This window comes from Lissotriton helveticus, chromosome 8, assembly GCF_964261635.1.
Source record: "Lissotriton helveticus chromosome 8, aLisHel1.1, whole genome shotgun sequence".
Lineage (NCBI taxonomy): Eukaryota > Metazoa > Chordata > Amphibia > Caudata > Salamandridae > Lissotriton > Lissotriton helveticus.
Genome location: NC_136069.1, coordinates 1,298,833,257 through 1,298,860,092, shown reverse-complemented (window position 1 = coordinate 1,298,860,092; position 26,836 = coordinate 1,298,833,257). Strand labels below are relative to the sequence as shown.

The 26,836-nt window shown below is 46.7% G+C and overlaps 1 protein-coding gene across 3 annotated transcripts in view; it reads left to right on the top strand.

Annotated features, from left to right (window-relative positions):
• The window catches only part of RPGR (retinitis pigmentosa GTPase regulator), a 430,193-nt gene that overhangs the window by 178,713 nt on the left and 224,644 nt on the right, over nucleotides 1-26,836 (top strand). For all 3 annotated transcript variants that reach the window (XM_078658267.1, XM_078658265.1, XM_078658264.1), the window contains exons 10-11: nucleotides 10,877-11,062; nucleotides 25,157-25,340. In XM_078658267.1, the coding sequence (XP_078514393.1) occupies nucleotides 10,877-11,062; nucleotides 25,157-25,340 (370 nt within the window). The remainder of the gene's footprint in view (nucleotides 1-10,876; nucleotides 11,063-25,156; nucleotides 25,341-26,836) is intronic.

Sequence of the window (26,836 nt, the reverse complement as noted above, 5' to 3'; positions counted from 1 at the left end):
CGTCACAATTGAATTATTACCCTACATTAGTAGTCTTCTATGGTACAACTGGATTCTAATCACCATTCCAGACCCCAAGAGGCCTTGTTCCCTGCTGTACAGGGCCGAGCAAGTGTTACCTAGTTCTGCATCGAGTTTCTTCATCCTATTAGCGACTATGCAGCAGCAGCTTCCCAGGGTCAGAGTGCCCCATGTTCCTTAGTGGGGGTTCAGCCAGCATTATACTTTGCCACACCTTCCCATGTGCCTACTTGCGTGCATCATCCCATACTCGCCATGGTTGCCATTTCACAAAGACATACAGTTTTGAGGATCCAGCTACCAAGGCAGTTGTCTCTCTCCTGTGCTGACACAGTGGTATGCAACTCTCATTTGCAACCTGGCAATGGACGGTCGCTTCGACCTTCAGTGATCTGGCTCACTGTACATATCCTCCTTCTGCGTTGCCCCTCTGCTGTCACTGAGCTGGTGTGCTTAGCTGCATATCTTGTGCATAAGTCTGCTCCTCTGCGTGCCATGGCTGCCCACAAGGCGCTCCACTACATGGTCTGATCCAGCCCAAAGGTCGTCATCAGACATTGCGGATACACCGCGATATCACTTTTTGTCGACCCTGCTTGTGGTTTTAGCTCCATGTGCACTGCACTGAAATCAGTAATTCACCTCATGGCCTGCCACTTATTTCACCTTGTAGTGTGCTGCTTGGTAGTGTGGGTATCGATTGTGATCGATACCCAGAATCAGCAATTTGCAGTGCTGTTGCTCATTGGTATGGAGTCAGTTTGCATGCCGGTGTTTTTTCAAAGGTGAGTATTTGAGGAAGGATGCACCAGGGCAAGGCCTCTTGGTTCTTTGAGTCATGGAGCTTTTTCAATGTTAGATTTTAAAGGTATTAAGATGGTCTCAGACAGCTCAGAAGAAAGTGTCCTGCTCCATGAGCTGCTAGCCACCTCTCCTCCCATCTTCGTTAAACTCTACAACTTGGAGTCCTCAAGATTTAATCATTGTTACCCTCCTTTTCAGTGTTTACTTTGGCCCTTTCACTTGAGCTGATTTTCTCCTTACATTTTAACCGTAACAACTACGGATGATAGTAGGCAAACCATTTGAAAGTTGAAGATTCATCACATCTTCACTGCTGTGACACTTGACAATGCCTTTGAATGAATAGTGGAGCTCTCAGAAAATTCAATTTAAACAGATAATTGCATGCAACAAATGGATCAACTATCATCATTAAACATCTGGCCACAAGAACTCTGGCAAACATCATGCTGATCAGCAAAAATGAGAAATTAATGGAATCCATTCTCACTCTTATAATCAAGTAAACCGAATTTCTATACAAAGTTTCTACCTGAAGACACCTGCGCCGAGTTTACTCATACCTTAGCTTCCCTCAAAACGTTCAAACAACCATTGCTTTAGTGCTATCAAATTACAGTTTATTTACAATTCATCTGCATTTCAGCTTCATTCATGATGAAACACACAATGCTAGAGAAAATGTATATTTGAGAGGTCTACATAGGAGTACAACAGTTAGGCAGAATTGACACATTGGCAAGTATATTTTTGAGGCCAGGATCTGGGCGTTCCTGGATATGGCAAACCTCAAGAATAGGTGGGGAAAAAAACCTTTCGGAGCTTTGTGGATAGTCACATATGTTCCAACTATGGAAAGGCATGCTGATTTGCTGCCATTGGTCGGTGTCTTTCTAGGATGGCAATGGTTGGAGAACACTCAGTGTTTGGTGGGTGGGTAGGTAATTGGGTTTCTCTAAAACATTTTCCCATTTGCCAAAAATACGTCACATGTATCCAAGCACTTTCTGTCATAATAAAGCATGTACAATTTTCTACATAGTGGCAATAATGTAAATGTTATTCAATGGGGTATTTCAATAAATCTATGATTGTCATAGATTTAGTGGATCCTCTGTAATCCACTGAAATTTCAGAAAACTGCTCTGAACTTATAAGCAATGTACCAGACCAAATGTCCAAATTTTCAAGTTCAGGTTTTTAGACGTTGTAGGTCTGCTGTGGCTTTCTGATAGATACATCTGCCGTGTGGATTCCTCACCTTGTGAATATCCCCCTTGCGTCAGCAACGTTCGGAATTTTTCTTCGTAGCACGCCGGCGTGGACGTCGTCATAGGAGCACGGCATCGCACGCGACTCCGTCTGACGTCACCGACTCCTTATTAGACCCACGTCGGCGTGATGACGTCAGTTCCCTTTTTTCCGCGTCGTCGACGCTAACGGTTTCTGGGATCTTCTGCGATACTTAGTATATTCTCCTGTTTAATATTACTGTTTCATCTGTTGAGTGTTCCTTCTTCGTCGAAAATGTTGTCGAGGAAGACAGGGTTCAAACAGTGTGGGTCATGCGCTCGCATGATGTCAATCACCGATCCTCATGGTGATTGTTTATGGTGTCTTGGATCAGACCACGACGTTAAGAACGGTCGATCATGCTTCAAAATGAACCCTAAGGCTCTACGTGAACGTGAAGCTAAACTTCTTCTAGCGAAGGTGAAAGGAAGGGAAGCTGATAGATCTTCGAGATCGATGTCCAGACGCTCGAAGTCGAGACAGAAATCGCGATCGAAGTCGAGATCGAGGTCGGCTTCGAGGTCGAGATCCAGAGCGAAGTCGAGGTCCAGTCAAAGGTCAAGATCTGGATCCAAATCGGCTTCTGGCTCTTCGAAAAAGAAACATAAGAGAAGAAAACATAGCTCGAGACATCACTCTGGTAAAGATTCTTCGGATTCAAAGAAAAAGTCTCGAAGACATCATAAGGACTTTGTATCTCCTTCTCCTTTGCAATCTCTTCGAGGTTCCCCGACGCCGGAACAAGAGCCTGATCCGGAATCACACCATTCTTCGGATCATGAGGTAGAAGAAGAAGTTCCTCAGTCTCTGACTCCGGAAGTCCCTGTGAACCAGGATGAACCGATGTCGAAACAACCTCCTTCAGAACAACCAGCTGGTTCGTATCCTCCCTTTCCGGGACCAGGACAAGACCCCTCGCATTTTCTTAATGCGATGTTTGGAGTCTATAATAGAGCAATGTATCCTACTGGTGCACTAGTTGGTCCCGTGGGTCCATTGTCTTTCAATTTGGGCATTCCTCATTCTTACGCCCCGACTCCCTATATGCCGTTTATGCCGTTTATGCCGACGCCTTTTACACCTTGGCTCGGTACGGCTCCACCGAGATCATCGACTCCGCATACGGCTTCGCCGACTCCGGATCGACCTCGTGAGTCTAATCGAGGTACCACGCCGATTCTTTAGTCTCGTCCTCCTACTGCTCCGGCTCCTCGCTCGACGTCGGATCCGACTCCGTCGGAGTCGTTACCGGATCCATCGACTTCGATTCGTGTAGAATGGTCGAGGCGCAGAGCTCAACGCCTCTTGGAGGAAAAGGAGTTCGAAGATCCTGAAGTGGAGGAAGGTGAACTTCTGGATCGAGGAGACTGTTTTGAAGACCTTCATAGTGCCAGTGGACTAGAACTTTCTCCAGAATGGGGTTTGACATCAGTTTCTGATGCACCATCAAGGGATGTAACACCTTACTACACTGTGATCAGAAAGGCTGCGGATTTACTTAATCTGACATTACCTACTGTTGAATACAAACCTAATATTCTTACAGAGGTTTTACATTCACCCTCATCCATTATAGAGCCTACACTTCCATTTACTGAGGCTTTAAGTGAGCCAATAATGGAAATTTGGAAGAAACCTTTGACTGCTCCTGCGGTTTCAAGATCTGTGGCAAGACGTTAGAGTGGCGCCTGGTGACCCCGAGTTCCTCTCTTCTCATCCTTCTCCTGAGAGCTTGGTGGTACAAGCCGCTTGTTCTAACAGATCAGCAGGTTCATTTCCTCAGGTACCAGCAGACAAGGACTCTAAGAAATTGGACCACTCTGCTAAAAAGATTTTCTCATCAAGTAGCATGGCTCTAAAATCTACTAATGCTACTTGTCTATTAGGGAGATATGTACATGCTTTGATGGACTCTGTGAAGCAACTGTCATCTAAGCTTCCTGAGGATGATAGAAAAAACTTTAATGAAGTGGTCTCCGACACTCAAGCTGCAGCCCGCTTAGTCATTCAGAGTGGCATGGATACAGCAGACTCTGTTGCCAGAATTATGGGTTCTACTGTTGCCACTAGAAGGGCTGCATGGCTCAAATCTTCAGATTTTTCGGCGGACGTTCAATCCACTTTAATAGACTTACCTTTTGATGGGACAGGCCTATGTGGGAAGAAGGCGGATGTGGCTTTGGAGAGATTCAAAGATAGCCGAGCTACAGCAAGATCTTTGAGTCTTCAAGCTAGAGGTTCTACCACTAAGAAATTTAGAGGGTTTGGTAGATCCACTTTTCGTTCCTTTAAGCAAGGCCAACAATAACAAGAGCAACAGCAGAAACCTTTGTATAAATCTTACAGAGGCAAACAAAGGGGACATGCTCGTGGACGCCAAGCTTCCTCCTCCTCAACTTCCTCCTCTAATTCCCACCCCCCACCTACAACAGCAAAGCAGCCCTAGATCCACCATTCTGGATCATGCGGGTCCAGTAGGGGGTGGGCTTACTCATTTTCTACGGGATTGGGAATTGGTTACATCAGATCTTTAGGTTCTCAATCTCGTAGAAAATGGGTATGCACTTCCTTTCCAGGAGTTCCTTCCCAATTACCCTCCTTGCCAAGGTTATTGTTCGGAGGACCACCTGCTTCTCCTGCAGGAAGAAGTCCTGGCACTGTTCAGAAAGGGTGCGATAGAGGTGGTTCCGGAGCAGGAGAGGGGTCAGGGGTGCTACTCCCGGTATTTTCTGATCCCCTAGAAGGATGGCAGGCTTTGACCTATCCTGGACCTCAGGATTTTGAACCTCTATCTCAAACAAGAGAAGTTGAAAATGCTCACACTTGCACATGTTCTTCAAGCGCGGATGGAAGCAGACTAGATGGTGTCGATCGACTTGCAGGATGCGTATTTTCACATCCCCATTCTGAAGTCGCACAGAAAGTATCTCCGTTTCACGGTGGGATCGCAACACTACCAGTTTGCGGTCCTTCCTTTTGGACTTACTACTGCGCCTCGAGTTTTCACCAAGGTGATGGCAGTGGTGGCTGCTCATCTCAGGAGGTCGGGGATACCTGTATTCCCGTATCTGGACGACTGGCTGCTCAAAGCGGAGTCGCCGGAGAAGGTGCTCCATCATCTGCAAGAGACAGCTCATTTGTTGCACAGGTTGGGTTTTTCGATAAATGTACCCAAGTCTCACCTGGTACCCTCCCAGCGCAACCTGTTCATAGGTGCGGTACTGGACACTACTGTATGTCGTGCATTCCCTCCACCCCAAAGGATTCGCGACATACAGGAAATGATTCCTTTATTCTACAATGGAGCGGTTGTTCCGGTCCTGAAGGTCCTTCGTCTACTCGGTTTGATGGCTTCTTGCATTCTGTTGGTCAACCATGCACGCTAGCACATGAGGGCACTCCAGTGGTTCCTCCGCAGGCAGTGGTATCAGCACAACGGAGATCTCAGGGAGTCAGTGAGGATCTCCAGAGAAACTGCAGCGGATCTGTCTTGGTGGAGCGTGGAAGGCAATCTGTCTCAAGGAAAGCCTTTCCAACTACCTCCGTCGGTGGCCACGGTGATAACGGATGCATCCACTCTAGGGTGGGGTGCTCATCTGGGGGACCTGGAGGTCAAGGGTCTTTGGTCTCCAGAGGAAAGGTTGCTTCACATCAACCTTCTGGAATTGCGGGCCATACATTTAGCACTCAAGGCCTTCCTCCCTTCCCTTCGCGGTCAGTGGGTTCAGGTCCTGACGGACAACACGACCGCGATGTGGTATGTCAACAAGCAGGGAGGAGTAGGGTCCCAGTGTCTCTGCAGAGAGGCTCTGCGTCTCTGGTCCTGGGTTCAGGACCATCAGATTTGTCTGATGGCAAATCATCTGGCCGGAGTCCTGAACGTTCGTGCAGACAGTCTGTCGACAGTTCTCTGCCGACCACGAGTGGAGGCTTCACCCGGAGGTAGTTCGCGACATCTTTCAGATGTGGGGGACTCCTCGGGTGGACCTGTTTGCCACTCGCGAGAATGCTCACTGTCCGTCATTCTGCAGTCTCCAGTATCCGATGCAAGGAGCTTTGGGGGACGCGTTTCAGTTGAGTTGGAGAGGTCAACTCCTTTACGCGTTTCCTCCCATACCTTTGATTCCTCGGGTTCTGAGGAAGATTCGCCAGGACCGGGCCCAAGTCATATTGGTCGCCCCCGGATTGACCAAGAAGGGTGTGGTACACAGACCTTCTCCACCTCTCCTCTCACCCGCCGCTCTGTCTCCCTCACAGGGCAGACCTCCTCTCTCAGATGGAGGGGCAGGTTTTACACCCCCACCTCCAGACATTACACCTTCATGCCTGGAGATTGAACGGGGCAACTTGAATTCTTTTTCTCTCCCTCATGATGTGGTGGACGTCATTCTTTCTGCCAGGCGTGACTCCACTAAGTCCATCTATTCGTATAGGTGGTCTAAATTTGTTTCTTGGTGTAGGGAGAGAGATGTTGACCCTTTGAAGGCTCATTTGTCTGACATTTTGCAGTTTGCTCTTTCTCTGGCGCAGCAAGGATTTGCTGTTGCCACGGTCAAGGGGTACCTTTCAGCCTTATCGGCATTTCTCTGTTTGCCGGATCAGCCCTCTCTTTTTATGTCTCCAGTGGTTTTAAGATTTTTGAAGGGTCTCACTAATAAGTTCCCTCCTTCTCCGTTTGTTGTTCCTCATTGGGATTTGAATCTTGTGATAACCTATTTGATGGGTTCTTATTTCGAACCCTTGCACAAGTGTCCCATGAGGCTTCTTTCTTTTAAAACGGTCTTCTTGGTTGCAATTACCTCGGCAAGGAGGGTAAGTGAGCTTCAGGCTCTTAGTTCCAAGCCCCCATTATTGTCCATTCATGCTGAAAGAATGGTTCTCAGGACCAGGGCTGCTTTTCTGCCTAAGGTGGTAACTCCCTTCCATCTTGGACAATCCATTACCCTTCCTACTTTTTATCCTCCCCCTCACCCTTCCAAGGAGGAGGAGAGGCTTCATCGCTTGGACCCAAAGAGAGCATTCAGTTTCTATCTCGATAGAACTAAAGACTATCGTGTTGATGATCAACTCTTCGTGGGTTTTGCTGGCTGTAAGAAGGGCAGAGCGGTGCACAAGCGCACACTTTCCAGGTGGATAATCCTGTGCATCAAGATTTGCTACTCCCTGGCGGGTAAGGACCCTTCTGAGGGTATTAGAGCACATTCAACTAGAGCAAAGTCTGCACCATCTGTTTTGTCTAGAGTTGTACCTGTTGAGGACATTTGCAGAGCCGCGACTTGGGCCTCCCTCCACACTTTCGCGAAGCACTACTGCTTGGATACTGAGGTGAGGAGGGACGGCCACTTCGCGCGCTCTGTTCTCCAAGATTTCCTGGTATAGCAGGGTGGACACCCTCCTCCGGGAGTGGGAACTGCTGTGGGACTCTATTCACAAGGTGAGGAATCCACACGGCAGATGTATCTATCAGAAGAACAAGTTACTTACCTTCGGTAACGCTTTTTCTGGTAGATACAGTATCTGCCTGTGGATTCCTCACATGCCCATCCGCCTCCCCGTTGTCCACTCTGCTATACCTGGTTTTATGTATTTATATTTTCTGATTTTGATTATTTTGCTATGCACTTTGTGTGCGGTTTTGATTTGTATGTACTGTGTACACTGTATATATGTATATTTACTATCGCTGGTCCGTCCGGGTGCCTCGAAGGCACGGAAAAAAGGGCGGAACTGACGTCATCACGCCAACGTGGGTCTAATAAGGAGTCGGTGACGTCAGACGGAGTCGCGCGTGATGCCGTGCTCCTATGACGTTGTCCACGCCGGCGTGCTACGAAGAAAAATTCCGAACGTTGCTGACGCAAGGGGGATATTCACAAGGTGAGGAATCCACAGGCAGATACTGTATCTACCAGAAAAAGCGTTACCGAAGGTAAGTACCTTGTTCGTCTTGTCGGCTTTATGTAATAAAAGCAAACCATGAATAAAAATGTATATGTATAGATATAGAGAGAGAGGCATTGGCTAAACGTACGTCAATTGGACTGTTGACTGTCTTTCTCATTTTGCCTGTGCATGCCACAGCATTCAACATGAGGCAGTAGATCAGAGTGATGCCATAGTTGATGCCCATGTGTACATGCACATTCACCTAAAAAATGCCCTTTATTGTCAGGGCTGGTGGGACAATAGTTTACATTACCGATGCTCTTTTCTTTCTATTATTAGCCTTTTTTTATTTTGGTCCTTATTGTGAGTTTTCAACTATGTCTTCAGGTTAGAGTAATTGCAAGCCAATAGGCACCTTTTCTATGCACAAATATAAATCATATTTTCCTGTGACGTGCACTAAAACTAATAAAAAGGGTTTTTATACATTTTCTAATTATACTTTTCTAGTAGCATTGTCCTAAGTACACTTACCTGTTGGGTACTGTTCTATAAAATGAAAACTGGTTTTGCAAGCATATGGCTTGCACTTTTAGTAGGCATTATGTTTTTGGTGGGGGGGGTATGCTTGCAACAAAATAAGTATCATATCAAAAGAAGAGGGAGTGGGAAGTTTTTTGAGAGGGTCATCTTGCCTTCCTGAGACTAATCATAAATTCAGACAAATAAGAGACATACCTCGAAAGTACGTCAAGATTCCCATTTTTAGTTTTTTTTACTCCAAATGGGGAAGCATCCCTTTTTTTAACTTCAAACTCTCATCTACAAATCACTGGGTGGCATGCTTCATTCTCAAGTTCACATCTGGTCATCTATTATCCTCAGATATGCTCAATCCTTATCCTTTGACAGATGGGTGGGGGGAGGGGAGCTTTCGTTTATTTTAAGTGGGATCCAGTTTTGTATAATATTAACATAGTCTTCTGGTCCCCTAATACTACTTTTATTTACTTGGGCCCCTTGACTGGGTTAGAAACATACCGCAATGTGAGTGGAGAAAGATGTATCTCCCACATATAAATGGGTCAACATGTTTCGGCTGGATTCACAAGTGCTCCTAAGGGTCAACTGGCTTTTTTCAGGACCATGAAGGAACTGGGCTCTTTTGGAGACATACACCCTTTCGAGCCTATTTGCGGAAATCTGTAACAAAATGTATCCATTTAACCAACTTGCACTTGCCACCAGGCAGGACTTATTTACTTTGCCATAATTTATTTTCTTGTGACACTACAATAGCTACATCGTCGTTTCTGTGGAAATGGAAGCGCTGGGACTGGTGGATTTTTAAGGTTGGTGAGGTTACATGCCGAAGTTAATTGCCAGTGAGAAGGAGAAATTATTGTAACAGCTAAAATATTGCAGTTTAACAAGATTTGGTTTCAAATGGGTTGTGTGTTAATTCATTTACGGATTACTTTTATGACAAGCATTTTGCTTCATGTCAAATGAATGCACAATAATTAACTTTTTTATTGCGGATCAAAAAAAGATATGAAACGCAAAGAATACACTGCATTACTACCACATTAGAGATATCAAACTTCTTTAAAATGTGTTATTAAAGTGTCTATTTCTCAGACATGCATTTTTTTTTAACTCTTTTGCCAGCAGTATTGGAGGTTTGTCTGTTGGAACAATCTACCAAGAAACATATGGCCCTTTGTTAAGCTCACCATATGTCACCATCATTGTAAACCCACATGGTTGACATTTCCTTCTAAATCCAATTCCTCATTCTTCCTCACACTTTAAACCTTTTTTGATTTTCCACATTCCTCTAACCCATTAACGTGTCTCTGTAGCACATTCTCCTTCACAGCCTCTTATTTGAATGTTGATGGAGACGTTTAGTGATTATTAATTGGGATTATGGTTTTCATGGCTTAGGGTGATTGCCTCATTTTCCCTTACATGTGAGGGATGAGGATGTAGTAAGCATTTGCCCAAAAATACCTATGCTGTACCGTTCGAGGACGGCATATGTCGTGGGGGGGGGGGACATGTCACGCCGGGAGAGGGTTGCGCGGGGAGGTTCAATTTAATTAAAAAAAATGTAATCACCTTCGCCTCCAGTCCCTCTTCGTGTCTCCTCTCCTCTCCACACAGGAAGCAGACAGCTTTCCTCTCCTAAGCCAATCACAACGCTGCAATGGCAGATTTGTGATTGGCTGGGACGCCAACCCCCCAGGCGTTTATGGGGAGGCCATTTTCTCTTTGTAGGCTGCATGCAGCCTACATAGAGAAAATGCAGAGTGTGCATGGCTGGTTTGGTCGGCCCTGGGGCCGACCAAACAATCGGCGCCAACAACAGTGGGCTAAACACTCCTCCCCTGCCTGGAGTAGTACCACTCACCCCCAACCGAACCATGCCTTCTGCTTTCTTGCAGTGCGAAAAGCAGAAATATAAAATGGTATTCATAATACCATTTTTGGTTTCTGCTTCTCACACTGCGAGAAAGCAGTGGGGCGACACTCCTCTGCCCACTTGGAGGAGCCGCCCCTGTGCTGTACCTCTTCTATTTGGAATAAGATAATATACTCATTTATTGAGAATGGCTTCAACATGCTTATATGAAATTGTATCTGATAATTTGTGAGTTCCTGTACGTAACTGGAAGACCTCAGGCTAGATTCTTTGTCTGTTGTTCAGGATTACTACTTCTATTTGTTAATCCAGCATTATTAAACACATTTACTTTGCCAACCTTACCATTACGGAACAGTATTTCTCTTATGATTTATTTCTATGTTTGTATCTTCTCTTAAGTGAATGTAAATTGATAAACCGATCATTCTATTGTTCACATAGGTTTCCTGTGGTGGCTGTCACATGCTAGTCTTTGCCATTCCAAGGCTAAAGGGTTCTGAAGAAATTGTACTTGATGACTTGAAAGAAAATTGCTTGCCAGTTCCACACTCTGACTTGGGTGGTGATGCCTCACCAACACCCCAATTACAAAGAACTTTATCGGCCAGGCACAGACGTAGAGAAAGGGTATGTGTATTTGATTTATTTCAAGATGGTTTAAGAATTTTTATAAATGATAGTAACATGTACAACACGATGCAGAACTTTTTACTATGTCGGATATACTGTATTGGTTCTTACCTACGTTAACAATAAAAAGATTTAAAAAAAAAATATGATAGTAACATGTAAACTAAAATGTTAGTACCTCATCTATTCATTAATGACCAAGTAATATTTCAACATGTTTAAGCAGATATAAAAACACCTCCCGAGTCATTGACATTCCTGAACAAAATTATGACTTCACTAACCCTTTATCTAAGCCTCTCAAATAACCCTCCTGTTTCCCCTGGTCCTCCACATTTGTTATGCTGTATAATATATATTCCCAGGAGGTAGATTCTATTCTCTTGTAACCTCTATCCTCCCTCTTTTGTTATTTTTGATAATATATATTCCCTTCTACAACTTGTGCTTAAGACTTCATGTGTTTTATGTTTACCATGTAAACCTCGGCTGCAATCCCTTGTATTATAATTGTGGCTTCATTTACCATATGATATATATTTGTTTCATTGCTTGTTTTGCCTAGAAGTTGGACCCCTGGCATTTGTTAGTGTATCTGAAAGAAACAGGTTAGTATTAGATTCCTTACCTTAGAATATCCCCAGGCGTCAGACTGGATCCGGAAACTTTTGCATAGCAGTACCCTTGCGCGTCGGTAGGCATCGTCTGCGGCTCCGCGTCCGTCGTCGGCGTAGTTGGCGCCGGGATGACGTCGCCGGAGTACTTAGACGCCGCCCTCGCGCGCTGACGTCAGTTCCTATTTTTTTCCACACCAGCAAGCGCCGATCCAGGTACAGTGGTACCTTTAGTCACTTTTTGACTAAACTTTTCGATCTGTTTGATAATTTTTCGAAGTCGAACGACTCCGATGGTGCCGGTAGGGATGCCCGTGTTTAAGCCCTGCGTCGACTGCAACGGACTGATGTCGGTTACCGACCCCCATCGCCGGTGTCTTCATTGCCTGGGGCCCGACCACGATGACAAGTCGTGCCCCGACTGCCGGGCCTTGACGTCGAAGGCTAGGCGGGAGCGGTCCAACAAGCGCCTCGAGTTCCGGCAGTCGGCGTCGCACCGTTCGAGGTCCTGGTCCGGAAGGAGGTCGAGGGAACGGTCACGGGGCCGGAGTCATCATGGCTCGGAGGATCGACACCACTCCTCGAGCTCCAAGTCCTCAGGTAAGAGGCACAAGAAGTCGAAGAGGCGACATCGCTCTTCGGACTCCCCCCGACGCTCGCGCAACGCGGCCGGTGGTTCCGGTGACACCGCCCACACAGCGCAGGCATCGCTGCCTGCTCCATACCCGCCGGTCCCTGGGCAGAACGCGACGCCGGAGGAGATTGAAGCCTTCCTCATGGCCATGAGGTCGCTCACTCCTCCGTCTGGTTCCGCGGCGCCTTCGGGCCCAGCGCCTCGACTGGGAGCCCAAGCGGCCCGGGTGCTTCGGCCCCGGCGCCGTCGGGTGCTTCGGCCCCGGTGCCGTCGGCGACTTCGGTCCCGGCGCCGCAGGGCCCCACTGGATCCGGGTCCGGATCCAGGTCGTCGCCGGTCGACCTTACGACCTCGCTGGTGCTGGCTTCTAGGGTGTCACCCCGGCGCGGACCAGGGCCGACACAGTCCCCAGTCCCCCCCTCGGTCCGGTTCCGACGACGGGACATTTTTTGTTCTATGATCCAGCCCCATCATTTGACCCTGAGTACCAGGAGATGGGTGGCGAGGCGGATTGGGAGGGGTCTGAGGACCCTCTGGCACATGAGTGCCAGTCTTATCAGGACAGGGCAGGTGAGCTAGGGGAGGCCAGTGGCCTGGACACTGTGCCAGACACTGGTTTTGTCTCCCCTCCTACCGTGGCTACGGAGGAGGGGGCAGCCTATAATGTGGTGTTGACGCGGGCGGCCAAGGCCTTATCCCTTGAACTCCCCGTCGTGGCCGTGAGGACTAACCTCATCACTGAGGTCCTTAAACCACAAGCAAGCTCTTCGGAGCCTCTGTTGCCGTTTAATGATTCCTTGCCTGACTTTCTTCTGGGCACCTGGTCCAGGTCCACTACAGGTCCCCCTGTAGATAGGAATGTGGCCAGACACCACCGCCCGGCTCCGGGCGACCCTTGCTTCCTGTCCACCCACCCCACCCCGAGAGTCTGGTCATCCAGGCCTCCAACTCCCAGACCGCATTCCCGACGGCACCCCCCGATCGGGAATCTAAGAGGTACGAACAGTATGGCAAAAAGATGTTCTCCTCCCTGAGTTTGGGGTTGCGGTCAGTTAACACCGCGTGCCTCTTGGGCCGTTATACCCACTCTCTGTGGGACACGGTCACGGACGTGCTGCCACAATGTCCGGAGGAGGCCCGGACTAAACTCGCCCAAGCCCTTGCAAAGGGTCGAGGTGCGGCACGGTACTCCATCAGATGTGGGCTGGATACAACAGACTCGCTGGGTAGAGCGATGGCAACGACAGTGGCAATTCGCCGCCACGCCTGGCTGAGGTCCACCAACTTTTCAGCTGATATCCTAAACATCCTTATGGACATGCCGTTCGATGGCCGTCGCCTCTTTGGCAACAAGCCAGACAGTGCGCTTGAGAGCTTTAAGGACTCCAGAGCTACGGGCAAGTCCTTGGGCCTGTCGGCCCCTCACCAGCAATCTGCTGCCTTTCGCCCCTTTCGTGGCCAAGGAAGGGGGGGCCACACACGTCCTGCCCGCCACGGGCCGCAGACTAACATCCAGCGCAGTGGTGGACATTGTAACCGCTGTGGCGGTGCCCGGGGACAACGGCGCGGCCAGTCCACATCCACCCCCGCAGCATCTGCCTCAAAGCCCTCCTAGTCTGAGGTTTCAGGCCCATGAGATGCCAGTGGGGGGCAGGGTTTGCCATCACCTCCTCCACTGGCGGAACATCACATCGGACAGGTGGGTGCTGCAAATTGTCGGAAGGGGCTACTCCCTCCCCTTCGAGGCAACCCCTTCAGCCATGCCACCGCAGTACCACCGAGTGTCGGAGGATCACTTGAATCTTCTGCGAGAGGAAGTTACGGCCCTCTTGGCCAAGGGGGCCATCAAGCGCACTCCTGGGCCAGAAGTAGGGTGTGGTTGTTACTCCCACTACTTTATAGTTCCCAAGAAGGGCAAAGGGGGCCTATGCCCTATCTTAGACCTGCCGAATGTCAACGGCTTCCTTCGGAAGGAGAGGTTCAAGATGCTGACACTGGCTCAGGTCTTAGCTGCCCTGGACCCAGGATGGTAGCGTTGGACTTGCAGGACGCTTATTTCCACATCCCCGTCCTGCCGGCCCACCGGCGCTACCTGCGGTTCACGGTAGGCCACGAGCACTTTCAGTTTACCGTGCCCCCCTTCGGCCTTACCAGCGCCCCACGGGTGTTCACGAAAGTGATGGCGGTGGTCGCAGCTCATCTGCGCAGGTTAGGGGTTTTAGTCTTCCCCTACCTCTATGACTGGTTTTTGAAGGCGGGCTCGCACCAGACAGTCGTCAGCCACCTCCAGACTACGGCCAACCTTCTGCACCTGCTGGGGTTCTCCATCAATGTGCCGAAGTCGCACCTGTATCCCTCTCAGAAGCTCCTCTTCATCGGAGCGGTTCTAGACTCGGCGCAGTTTCGGGATTATCCTCCCGAACAGCGGGTTCGGGATATTCAGGCGGCTCTGATTCTGATCTTTCAGCCTTTATCCCTGGTCGCAGTCAGGTTGATGCTGCGGCTTCTGGGGCTGATGGCCTCCTGCATCCTTCTGGTGCATCACGCCTGGTGGCGGATGCGGGCTCTGTAGTGAGACCTGAAGTTTCCGTGGGCCCAGCATCAGGGCAACTTGTCCGACCATGTCTTGATCTCGGAGGGCACTGCAAGACAGTTGCAGTGGTGGCTCACGGACCGCGATTGGGTCAGCGGCAGATCCCTCTCCCTACCCCAACCAGAGCACGTAGTTGTGACGGACGCGTCCCTCCACGACTTGGGAGGCCACTTGGGAGAGGTGGAAATCTGAGGCCTCTGGTCTTCTGCGGAGTCCCAGCTCCATATCAACCTTCTGGAGCTGCGGGCGATCCGACTTGCACTGAAGGCATTCCTCCCCTCTGTCCAGGGGAGTTTAGTGCAGGTGTTCACGGACAACACCACTGCCATGTGGTACTGCAACAAACAGGGCGGGGTGGGGTCGTGGACCCTATGCCAGGAGGCTCTGCGCCTCTGGCAGTGGCTGGAACATCAGGGCGTGACCCTGGTGGTTCAACACCTGCCAGGTTCCCTGAACGCCAGGGCGGACAAACTCCGCCGTCGGTGCATGATGGATCACGAATGGCGTCTGAACTCGGACGTGGCGCAAGGCCTCTTTCAGCAGTGGGGAGAGCCTTGGTTAGATCTATTCGCCACAGAAGAGAACGCGCAATGTCATCAGTTCAGCGCATTGGAATTTCCATGGTGGCACTCGCTCAGAGACGCTTTCGTAGCGAGTGGAGCTGCGGTCTGTTGTACGCCTTTCGGCCTGTACCACTTCTGCCCAGAGTGCTGAAGAAGATCAGGCGCGACCGGGCCCAAGTCATCCTTGTGGCTCCGGACTGGGCACGGAGGTTCTGTTATCTTGAGCTACTCCGCATGTCTGTCGATCCCCCGATTCGTCTGCCCCTTCAGGAGGACCTTCTGTCGCAGCAGCAGGGGACAGTCCTCCACCTGAACCTGTCCAGTCTCCACTTACATGCGTGGAGATTGAGCGGCGGCAGTTGAGGCCATTTGACTTGCCTCCTGAAGTCTGTAATGTCATTCTGGGAGCCAGGCGTCCCTCCACGAAATTGGTATACGCCTGCAGGTGGAACAAATTTGGTGCACAGCAAAGGCTGTGGATCTCCTTTCTGCCCCTCTTTCAGAGGTTCTCCCCTTTCTTCTTTCTCTTGCCCAGCAGGGCTCTGCTCTGGGCACTCTGAAGGGCTACCTCTCGGCCATTTCCGCCTTCTTAAGGCTACCTGATCAGCCCTCTTTGTTCAAGTCCCCGGTTGTAAATAGGTTTTTGAAGGGCATCACTCATATGTTTCCTCCAGTTCCTTTCGTGATGCCTCAGTGGGACTTGAACCTCGTTCTAACTTTTCTGATGTGCGCTCTCTTTGAGCCGCTTCATAACTGTCCTCTTCATCTCCTTACTCTGAAGACCGCTTTCCTGGTTGCCATCACCTTTGCCAGGAGAGTGAGTGAGCTCCAGGCCCGTTCTTCTAAGCCTCCTTTCCTTTCAGTCCATCCGGACAAAGTTGTGTTGCGGATGCGACCCTCTTTCCTGCCCAAGGTAGTCACAGCCTTCCACATCGGGCAGTCCATCACCTTGCCCACCTTCTTTCTGCCTCCGCATCCCTCGAAAGAGGAAGAGAGGCTCCACCGTCTGGACCCAAAACGTGCGCTCTCATTTTACTTGTATCCTACACGCCAGTTCCGGATGGATGACCAACTCTTTGTTGGTTACGTGGGCACTTAGAAGGGACGGGCGGTGCACAAACGAACCATTTCTCGATGGGTCGTCTTGTGCATCAAGGCTTGTTACTCTTTGGCTCGAAAGGAGCCTCCTGTGGGGCTTCGTGCCCATTCCACACTGGCCACGGCGGCTACTACTGCCCTGGGCCAGGGAGTACCCTTGCAGGACATCTGTCAGGCAGCTACGTGGGCCTCGCTGCACACGTTCGCAAGACACTACTGCCTGGACAGCCAAGTCCGGAGAGATGGCTTTTTCGGCCGTTCCGTTCTCCAGGACTTTCTGGTGTGATCATTGGTTCGCACACCCACCACCGGGGTTGGTATTGCTGGGGTATCTATTCTAAGGTAAGGAATCTAATACTAACCTGTTTCTTTCAGATGCACAAGTTTCCTACCTTCGGTAACGATATATCTTTAAGAAACAGTAGTTAGTATTAGATTCCTTACCGCCCCACCCATCCTCCCCGTTCTGCGAACCGATATCTAGGGTTAAGAACATCCCTTTCAGGGCCCTAGTTTTTATGGCACCAAGGTTGGTTTTTATCATGGCTTTGCGTTTTCTGGCGCGGAAAAGCTGTGTATAAGAACTGACGTCAGCGCGCGAGGGCGGCGTCTAAGTACTCCGGCGACGTCATCCCGGCGCCAACGAAGCCGACGGCGGACGCGGAGCTGCAGACGACGCCTACCGACACGCAAGGGTACTGCTACGTAAAAGTTTCCGGATCCAGTCTGACGCCTGGGGATATTCTAAGGTAAGGAATCTAATACTAACTACTGTTTCTTACAGATATATCGTTACCGAAGCTAAGTAACTTGTGCTTTGCAAATAAAGCAATACAATACAAAAAAGGAATATTGGATTTACAACATTTGGCTTTAGGCGGGAACACCTACACTTTCACTGGTAGACACTTCTTACCTTGAACAATCACCCCCAAATTCAGTGCAACCGATGTCTTTGAGTATTTGTCAAACAATGTGTATTTTGTTCACTTTCCAGCTGAAAAATATTTAGGCAAGCAGACTTTTTTTCCAGCTAGGACTTTTTCTGGCATAAGTGAACAACAGTTACCCTCCTTACCTTAGGGTCTCTATAAATCACCTTACCATTCAGAAAGTGAATGTGTCCTTTTTCCTGGCTTTTCAGGTATGTTATGTTATGTTATCATTATTTATAAAGCGTGGCAATTACCCAAAGGTGTCCTGGCGCTAAACCACTAATTCTCTGAGATCAGGTCAGGCTATCTGGGATTAGTGAGTAAAAAACAGGTTTTAAGGCCTCTCCGGAAGGTGAGTAGGTCTGTGGCATTTCTCAAAAAGGGGGCAGCTCATTCCAGGCTTGTGTGTGTGTACCATTGCATTTTCTGTTTTAGAAAATCAGGTCCTATCCTGTGTAGTGCCTTAAACACCGTACTCCGAGTTTTAAAAAGTACTTGATTCTTGACTGGCAGCCAGTGAAGTTTTTTAAAATCCTTAGAAATAGATGCGTATTTGGGCGTTCCTGTAAACAGCCTCGCGGCTGCTTTCTGTAGCATCTGCAATTTATTTGCTAAGCGTTCCTGAATATTTAAATACAGGCTATTCCAGTAGTCGAGTCTGGACAGAACGAGGGCTGTGACTACTGTTCGCTGACAAGATATAGGCAGAAAGGGTAGTATTTTCTTAATTATTTTAATAAAAAAATGGATGGAAGAAGCCACAGCATTGATTTGGTCCCCAAAATTGAGTTTCTCGTCGATAATGACTCCTAAGTTCTTCACTTTCCTTACAGGAACAGGAGGTGACCCCATGTCTTTAGGCCACCATCTAGGGGTCAACAAGAACAAGATGATCTCAGTCTTCTACGGATTCATTGTTAGGCAATTCTGTGACATCCATTTTCCAATTGCTGCCATGCAGTCATGGAACCTGTCTTCAATTCCTAATGTCTGGCCAGGCCGCAAAGCTACCACAATTTGCGTATCGTCAGCGTTTGAAGTCAAGCTGAAGCCAAATGATCTGATCAGGGTAGCTAGTGAAATAACATAAACATTAAAAAGAGTGGGACTAAGGGAGGACCCCTGGGGTACCCACACTGCAGTGAGAAGGGTTTATAATTAAAATTACCCAATGCCACCGTCTGAGATCTGTCTGACAGAAAAGATCTAAGAAGGTCATGGGCTTTACCCTGGATACCCCACTCAGCCAAACGGTCCATCAGAACCTCATGATGGACCAACTGAGTTGGGCCCAGAGCATTTGTCCCAATTAGAAACAAACTGAGCTGTAAATTCATATTTTTCTCGACTAATTTTGCTGGTAACGGAAGGCGAGATATGGGTTGGAAGTTGTTTGGCTCCTTTGGGTCCAGGTTGGGCTTTTTCAGTAGTAGCAATATCAAGGCCGATTTCCAGGGGCTAGGGAAGAGTGCGACTTCAAACATTGTATTAAACAATGGAGTGAGGACTAAAGCCGCAGGCACATGAGCCTGTTTAATTATTGAGACTGGGCAGGGATCATAGGGGGAAGCTGATCGGGCGGAGAGAAGAAGCTTTTCAGTGTCTGTTGTGGACAAATCCTTGAATTTATTAAAAATCATCAGGGAATCAGTAATTGGTTGCCTTCCCTCTGACCGCATCCTGCTTTCCTCAGAATTAGGATGACTGAAGTTTAAGAAGATAGCTTCTACTTTGTTCAGAAGGAACTTAGCAATGTTGTCGCAAAGTTTCTGACTTGCTTCGACTTTTGTCATGGTGGGGGAAGCCATACTTGAGACAGTTTCAAAAATCTCTTTCGTAGAGTTGTTTGCCAGCTTAATTTGTTTTGTGTAGAAGTTTTTCTTTGCTTCATATAAGAGTTGTTTGTAGATAGATAGACTTTGTCTATATTTCTGTTTCTCCTCTTCCAAATAATTTTTTCTCCAGATTCGCTCAAGAAGCTTACAGGAAAGGTTTTGTCTCCTCAGTTCTTCCAAATACCAGGGGGCTGTGGGATTAGTTCTTCTCGGGCGTATCATTCTAATTGGAGCTAGTATATTACAGGCCTACTCTACCCAAGCTGTGTAATAAGTGGCTGCTTCTTCTGGGTCTGAAGGTAACTGACCGATAGAGGCCATAAGTACTGCCTGCAAGTCTATGCTTTTAATAGTGTTCCAGGATCTTAGGGCCTTTCTCTACCATGAGACGGGCATCAAGGAAAATGTCAAATTGAACTCCCAAATGATCCGTCCAAGTCAAAGGCAATATGTCCGTAAACTGTAGGTTGGGATTATTTGAAAAATAAACATCTAGAGTGTGTCCTGCCAAGTGCGTGGGGCTCGTCACCTGTTGGATCAGGTCAGCACTCCTCATCAGGTCTGTGAGGGCTACTTTGTCACAGTCCTCCAATAATTCTAAATGGTAGCTGAAATCCCCTAGGATAGTGATGGAGCCTGAACCCATCCCATCTACCAGCAGATTCCCAATGGAAGATGCGTCTGGGTCCTGGAGGTCTATATACCAGGATGCCCTTAAACGTGTGGTGATTTGATAATTGGAAGGCGAAGGCGAGTGCCTCACAGGCCAAGTTAGAGGCTATATGAAAGGTAGCTTTAATCGAAGCATTGTATATTATAGGCAGCCCCCCCCCCCCTTTTTAGAGGCCTACTGAGAAGGTGACAAAGGTAGCCTGGCTTTTACAATGTCAGGACCAGAGCTATCATCTGTCCATGTGTCTGATATAAAGGCGATTTGAATATTCTTCCCTTCTATGAGCGAGGCACATTCTACACTGTGCTTTACCAATGACCTGGCATTCAATAGAAGACATTTAAACACTGTATTATTATCAGTAGCCTTTGATTTCACAACTCCAGCCTTAATATGTTTATTTGGCAGGTAGGTGAGCCTAGGTAGTGTGATGTTACAATTGGGGCATGTGACCAAGCAAAGCCCTAAGACTTGAGTCAAACGCGAGACACAATGGATGGGGATCAGTTTGGATTCCGCCCAGGCCATGGGACAGAAACTGCATTAGCAACCATGCTGGACACTCTGCGAATGCGAGCCGACAATGGCAACTCCTCCTTACTCGTGCTGTTGGATATGTCGGCCGCATTTGACATGGTTAGCCACGCAGTTCTGCTAAATAGACTGGAGAAATTGGGCGTGAAAGGTAAGGCTCTGAAATGGCTACAATCTTATCTGTCCGGTAGACAACAGATAGTGACCATGACTCCGTTTGCCTCCCCCAAGTCCCCGGTCCACTATGGAGTACCACAAGGCTCGTCGATCAGCCCTATCCTTTTTAATATATACTTGCAGCCTTTGATCCCTATTATAAAATCTTATGGGATTGAATTGATTAATTACGCTGATGACACCCAATTGGTGTTCTCTTTGGAAGGGAAACATGCGGTGCCCATGGACAGATTTCAGGATTGCATGGGTCGGGCCTCCGGTTGGCTTAAAGCAAATTCCCTTCAATTTAATGAGGGGGAAACGACGGAGGTAGTCTACTGCTCGACGGTCAAACTGAATCGAGAGATAGCGTGCGACCTTAGGCTTTCGCCGGGGGCCGACCCCTGCGTCCCAGTAAAGACCGTGCGGAATCTGGGAGTACTGTTTGAGGAAAACCTTCAAATGGTGTCGCAAACTAACAAAACAATTTGTGTCTGTTTTGGTCTGCTAAAAGCACTCCGGCAGATTCTCCCTCTCCTGCCCGATGACACTAGACCCTTGGTGGTAAGGAGCATAATCTTGGCTAGACTGGATTACTGTAACTCCCTTTACTTGGGCGCCCCTTTATACATCTTGCAGGGGCTGCAGAGAGTCCAGTCGATAGCGGCCAAGTTGGCGCTTAACAGACCACGTAGCTCCTCTACCACAATGGCCTTGAGAGACCTTAATTGGTTGCCTGTACGGGACAGAGTCACTTTTAAATCTCTGTGCATAGTTTACAGAGCGTTACATAGTACGGGTCCTCTACCAATGCAGGAAAGATTCACATGGTACAAGCCCACTAGGTCTCTTCGCTCTTCTAGTCTAAGTCTGGCAACTACCACCAGATTTAAGAGATCCAGGATGGGAGGCAGAGCTTTCAGCATAGTAGCGTCTCGCCTATGGAACGAGTTGCCCCAGAACATCAGGCAAGCCAACTCCTTGATAGGCTTCAGAAAGAGCCTAAAGACATGGCTATTCGCCAAAGTCTGAGACCCCGGCGGCCATCATCTAGTCTTTTAATCTGCGGTTTCCATCTGATAATGTTTTTTCTCAAGAGCGCCAGGATTACCCGTAGGGTGGCAGTCGCGCTATACAAGAGTAAAATACAATACAATACAATACAATACAAACATCCTGGTCTCTTACCAACTGGTCTCAATTTCATGAGTTGGGACCTTGTATATCCCCGGAAGTCCGAGCCTTCTGTATTACAACGGGCAGGGGTGCTGGCGCTGAGCGCGGATGGTGCGCGGACGGGTGCAGACGGGCTTGCCTTTGGCGTGCCAGCAGCGCGGTCGCACCATCATCCCAATTTATAGTTTGTATAAGCTGGTCTGCTGACCTAGATTTCCCCCAAGATGGTGTCCCGGCTCCACACGAGTCTCGGGAGAGGCCAGAATCGTCCGTCCCCCAACAATCACCCCCTCAGCGTTCCCCTGGCAAATATCAGCGCGAGTGGAGGCAAGTCAGTAACATACAAAATGGATGTATGACTAAACAACTACTGGCTGAACCACGACTTCCTAAGCCACGAAAGTTAAACAACGAACAATGTTTAACCACTACTTATTCAACCACAACTTCCTAAACTACGAATATATTTTAAATTGCCCATTACTAGTTGACGCCAGTATGTTCTCTTAAATAAACATGTTTAAACCCATCAGTGTGTACAATCAAGTTGAGTGAGATGAAAGTCTTATCTTCTTAATCACCTAACAAGTAACGAACACAAACACTTTAAGCTGTGCCCCTATGCACAAGCACAATCAATGACATTAGACTCGTAATGCGTTATTAAATTAAGCATGCGCTTGTTTTAAAAACAAAAAAAAGTAATATTAGTTTAATATTTTGTAATTCGGTTTGATTACTTTAAAAAACGTATTTTCCTATTTAAAGTAATACTTTTAAATACATGATGAACAAGAATTAAATTACTTCCAAAACCATTACCCATTTCATACCAACAACCTGTGTCTTGAAGTAAAAATGTTTTAATCAAATTAAATAGAAATGTAATACCACGAATATTAGAAAACAAAACACCAGAATTGTTTTTTAACGTTTGCAAATTCATTGATACAAATGAATGACCTTAACTGTAAAATTCCATAGAATTCCCACATCGTACAATCAAGCAGGATAAAAGCAGACTACTTCCCAACACTCTTTGTAGTCCGCCAGCCAGGGTGCAAACTAGACGTAATGGCTGACCTTTGCAGTTCACGTCGCCCCCCAGCATGATTTAAGAAATGCTGTTCAAAATGTATGGAGGCCGAAAATTATTGATGTGCCACATATTAATGTGACGCCTTAGCACTTTCACTACAGTGCAGTTCGGAAGGGTGAGGGGGCGGAGATGAGTGACGTAACACTCCAACACTGCCTAATCAAAGTGAAGATGAGGGATATGGAGGCGGAGAGAAGTGACGTGCCACACATACTTCCTGGAAACAAACAAGACGTAATTCTGTCATGGACTCCGTAATATGTGATTCCACGTTGTTCCCAAAAGTCGTGGTTCAGGCCCTCGAGGTTCTGGACTTCGTGTAATGAGATTCTTCGTTGTTAACACACCGTTGTTCAGGTAAGTCGTAGTTCGCACTTCGTTGTTTAGGATGTTTCCCATACAAAATAACCATAGTGATTTAAAACTAGTGAATTGTTTTTAAAAAACAGCGCAGCGCCAGACAAGCTCAGTGCACAATAAAATTAGCAGCAGGAATATCAGCTAAATGAATTCAGCAACAAAGTAGAGAGAGCTCAACAGCAAAGTAAAAAGACTCCCGGCTCAAGCCTCAGGAGTAGTGGGTCTGCGCGGTCGCGCCATCATCCCAATTTATAGTTTGTATAAGCTGGTGTGCTGACCTAGATTTCCCCCAAGATGGCGTCCTGGCTCCACACAAGTCTTGGGAGAGGCCAGATTCGTCCGCCCGCCAACAATCAGCCCCTTGGTGTTTCCCGTTCCCCTGGCAAATATCAGCACGAGTGGAGGCAGGTCAGTAACATACAAAATAAAAATAGTGATTTAAAACTAGTGCATTGTTTTTAAAAAACGCTGCAGCGCTAGACAAGCTCCGTGCACAATAAAGTTAGCAGCAGGTATAACAGCTAAAAGAATTCAGCAACAAAGTAAAGAGAATTCAGCAGCAAAGTAAAAAGACTCCCGGCTCAAGCCTCAGGAGTAGTGGGTCTGGAAACCATACAGGATCAAATTTTGCCTTTTACATAGAAAGGAGCCAGATGCCTTGTGAGACGTTGAATGGCATGCACACCGCCTTCAGGTGAAAGAAAACACTTTCATCTTTTCCATATAGCTAGCAGAAAGAAGCAAGGACATGTGATATTCGAAATTATGAATAGAATCAATGTTCATTAGTTTTACTATTTAAAAAAACAAAAAAACTACCGCTTTGGGCGTTGATTTTTGAAAAATGTACAACCTTGTAAAAGTTTGATAGCCAGTTGTCATGTTTGGCAGAACCATCAGTCAACTTCTACAATAGTGACAGGAACCTGTCAGTATTAAGAGATGTCTGCAGAACCTACAGAAGTCTCTAAATTTGGGGACGGGATTTCCGTCAGGGTGTCTGAATTATTTACCCCACCGCATTGATGGACATTGCTATGTACTTCAAATTCCAAATCAGGCCACTAATCAAGTTGAAATTGATTTCAACACTAAACGTGTAGTGAAATCAGTGATGAACCAATGTGAATTCTGGTGATTCCAGTAGTGACTGACACAAGAAAAAGGAAAAAGAGCTGCCTTGTTAGAGGGTCCCGGACAGGCAAACTCTGTGAAAACGTCTTGGAGGATTCTAGCCTAGTACGAATTAGAAATTTACTTTGTGTACTGAAGTTTAGTAGCCAATACATCTGCTTTGGTTGCCTTCTAGTTCTAGGTCTGTTTCCAAAAAGACAAGCTATCATCAACAATTCACGTTTTATAAGCTGGTCTAACATAACTTTAAAAAATAGCTTTAAACTGTTGTCCTCATAATGAAAAAACTTTACCTCAAAACAACCAGATGCATTGGATAGCTTTGTCTTGGAATGTTGGCCAGTCATAAGCCTGCTATTGTCTCAGGATGCATTCATTGGCCCCATTTGCTCTGCCAAGTCAGTGTGCATTATAATTGCCCAGCCACAAGTGATGGCAACATTGTGAGGCCCATACATGGGCATAGCTTCAATCATACTAATAATGAGACAGAATAGGCAAGCTTGTTCTATCGAAGATAAAAGTAGCCAATGAAATAGATATATATTATAGTATTTTGCGACAACAGTGGATTAGGTTTTTCCAAGAACTCCCAGCCTGGTGTAGTGAATGAGTACCCTTGTTTCTTAGGATGAAAGGAATGTCTGAATAGATCTGTAGTCGTTTTCTCTTTGTACTCCCTTTTAGGAAATGCCAACTGAACAGGACTCTCTATTGACAAGAACACTACCTGCAATGGGAGCAAATATCCTAAACTCTTCTATGCCAATCGCAAGCAAGACCATCCCACCCAGGTTACCCAGCATGAATCTCGATTCAGCAAAAGCTAATGCAAGCCATATCCTGGAACCAAAGAGTGCCCCTAAAACAGGTAACAATTTGATTCAGGTTGGATGATATACAGACATAATATTTCTACTCTATTTTACTCGCCTGTTTCTCAACTTCCCTGTAGGTACAACCTTCTATTTCATTGTACAGGAAAGTCCCCTCACTTAGCTGATAACATAAAACTTCACTTTAACACACATCTAGATGTCCTATTGATCAATGAAGAATGGCAAAGCAAAGCTGAAGTTACTCATCTCTTTCTTCACTCGCATGATCTTTTTTTTAAACCACTTCAGTGCGAAAAACGTTGTCTTTTGGGGGTTCAGGAGTCACTAAGCTTGCTTCAGGACTCACCTAAGCGTTCATACATTTATGCCACAATAGGTATGGTAACCACATTTGTGTCCTTTTTTTCATTTGTTGGGGATTTTAAAGCTATCCAGAATTCGTCTCTTCCCTTGGAGGGTACTGAGAACATAGCAAAAACGTTATTTTTTAAATATGAAAGTGTTGTGAAAGTAGGTGTGTGTTTTTCCTAAAAATGGCATCAATAAAAGGTTTGGTGCTTTCCGTGATAGTTTAAAAAATAATGTTTTTTCACACTGTTTTTGCAATTTTATAATTTGTTCATGTTTTCTGTTTTTGTGGTCGCTACCTGTTTTCAGTTTATAGGGGAAAAAGTTGTGAAACTAATGGTAAACTTGGAGAGCTATACATTTCTGAAACTTAGGCAAAATTCGGAATTCAGCAAGGGTCCATTTGTGTAGATAATGATTTTCTCAAAGAGATAATAATAGAGAAGTAGGTTACAATATTTTTAACATGAGTTTCTTTTGCACTGAGACTGATTTGTAAAATTAATAAACCATTACATTCATTAGGCTCTTTCGGCTGCAGAGATATCTTTTGTTTGTTCATTTCCATTAACATGCGATATTCTGAGCCATCGACTGGACTGTGGCATATAACTGTTTTTCATTGGGATTCAACCATGTTTACAATCCTGGGCTAAAATCTAATCAATAAAAACGGCTAGGAAGAACATATGTGCATTTTTTCAATGTGCCCAAATATTTGAGTTTACGAATCCGTAATATTCGTACCATTCTGAATTTGGTTTTATCCATTTTATCAGGTGAATTTGACAGAGTTTTACAAAGTGTGTTCTTTTGCGCACACAAGATTGCCTTTGGAACCAAACGTGTAGAAATAATCGATAGATAGTAAAGAATGTCCTACTATTCTTCAATCCTACGCTTCCCATGATAAAAACAATATCCTACTTCAATAGGTGGATTACCACCTATTATAGGTAAGGCACCAAACGCAACATGAAAGCATCAAGAATTTACCTTTGAATTTCATCATTCTGGTAATGTGGGTTGCTTCAGTATTTGGTTCCTGTGGTTGATCTGTATCTACAGAAACCTACCAACCCCAAACATTTCTTTTTTTCATTTCAAAATTATTTTATTCGTTTTAAAAGAAAGAAGTTACAGCAGGTAAGTGGTAATTAATACGTGAATAAATAAATAT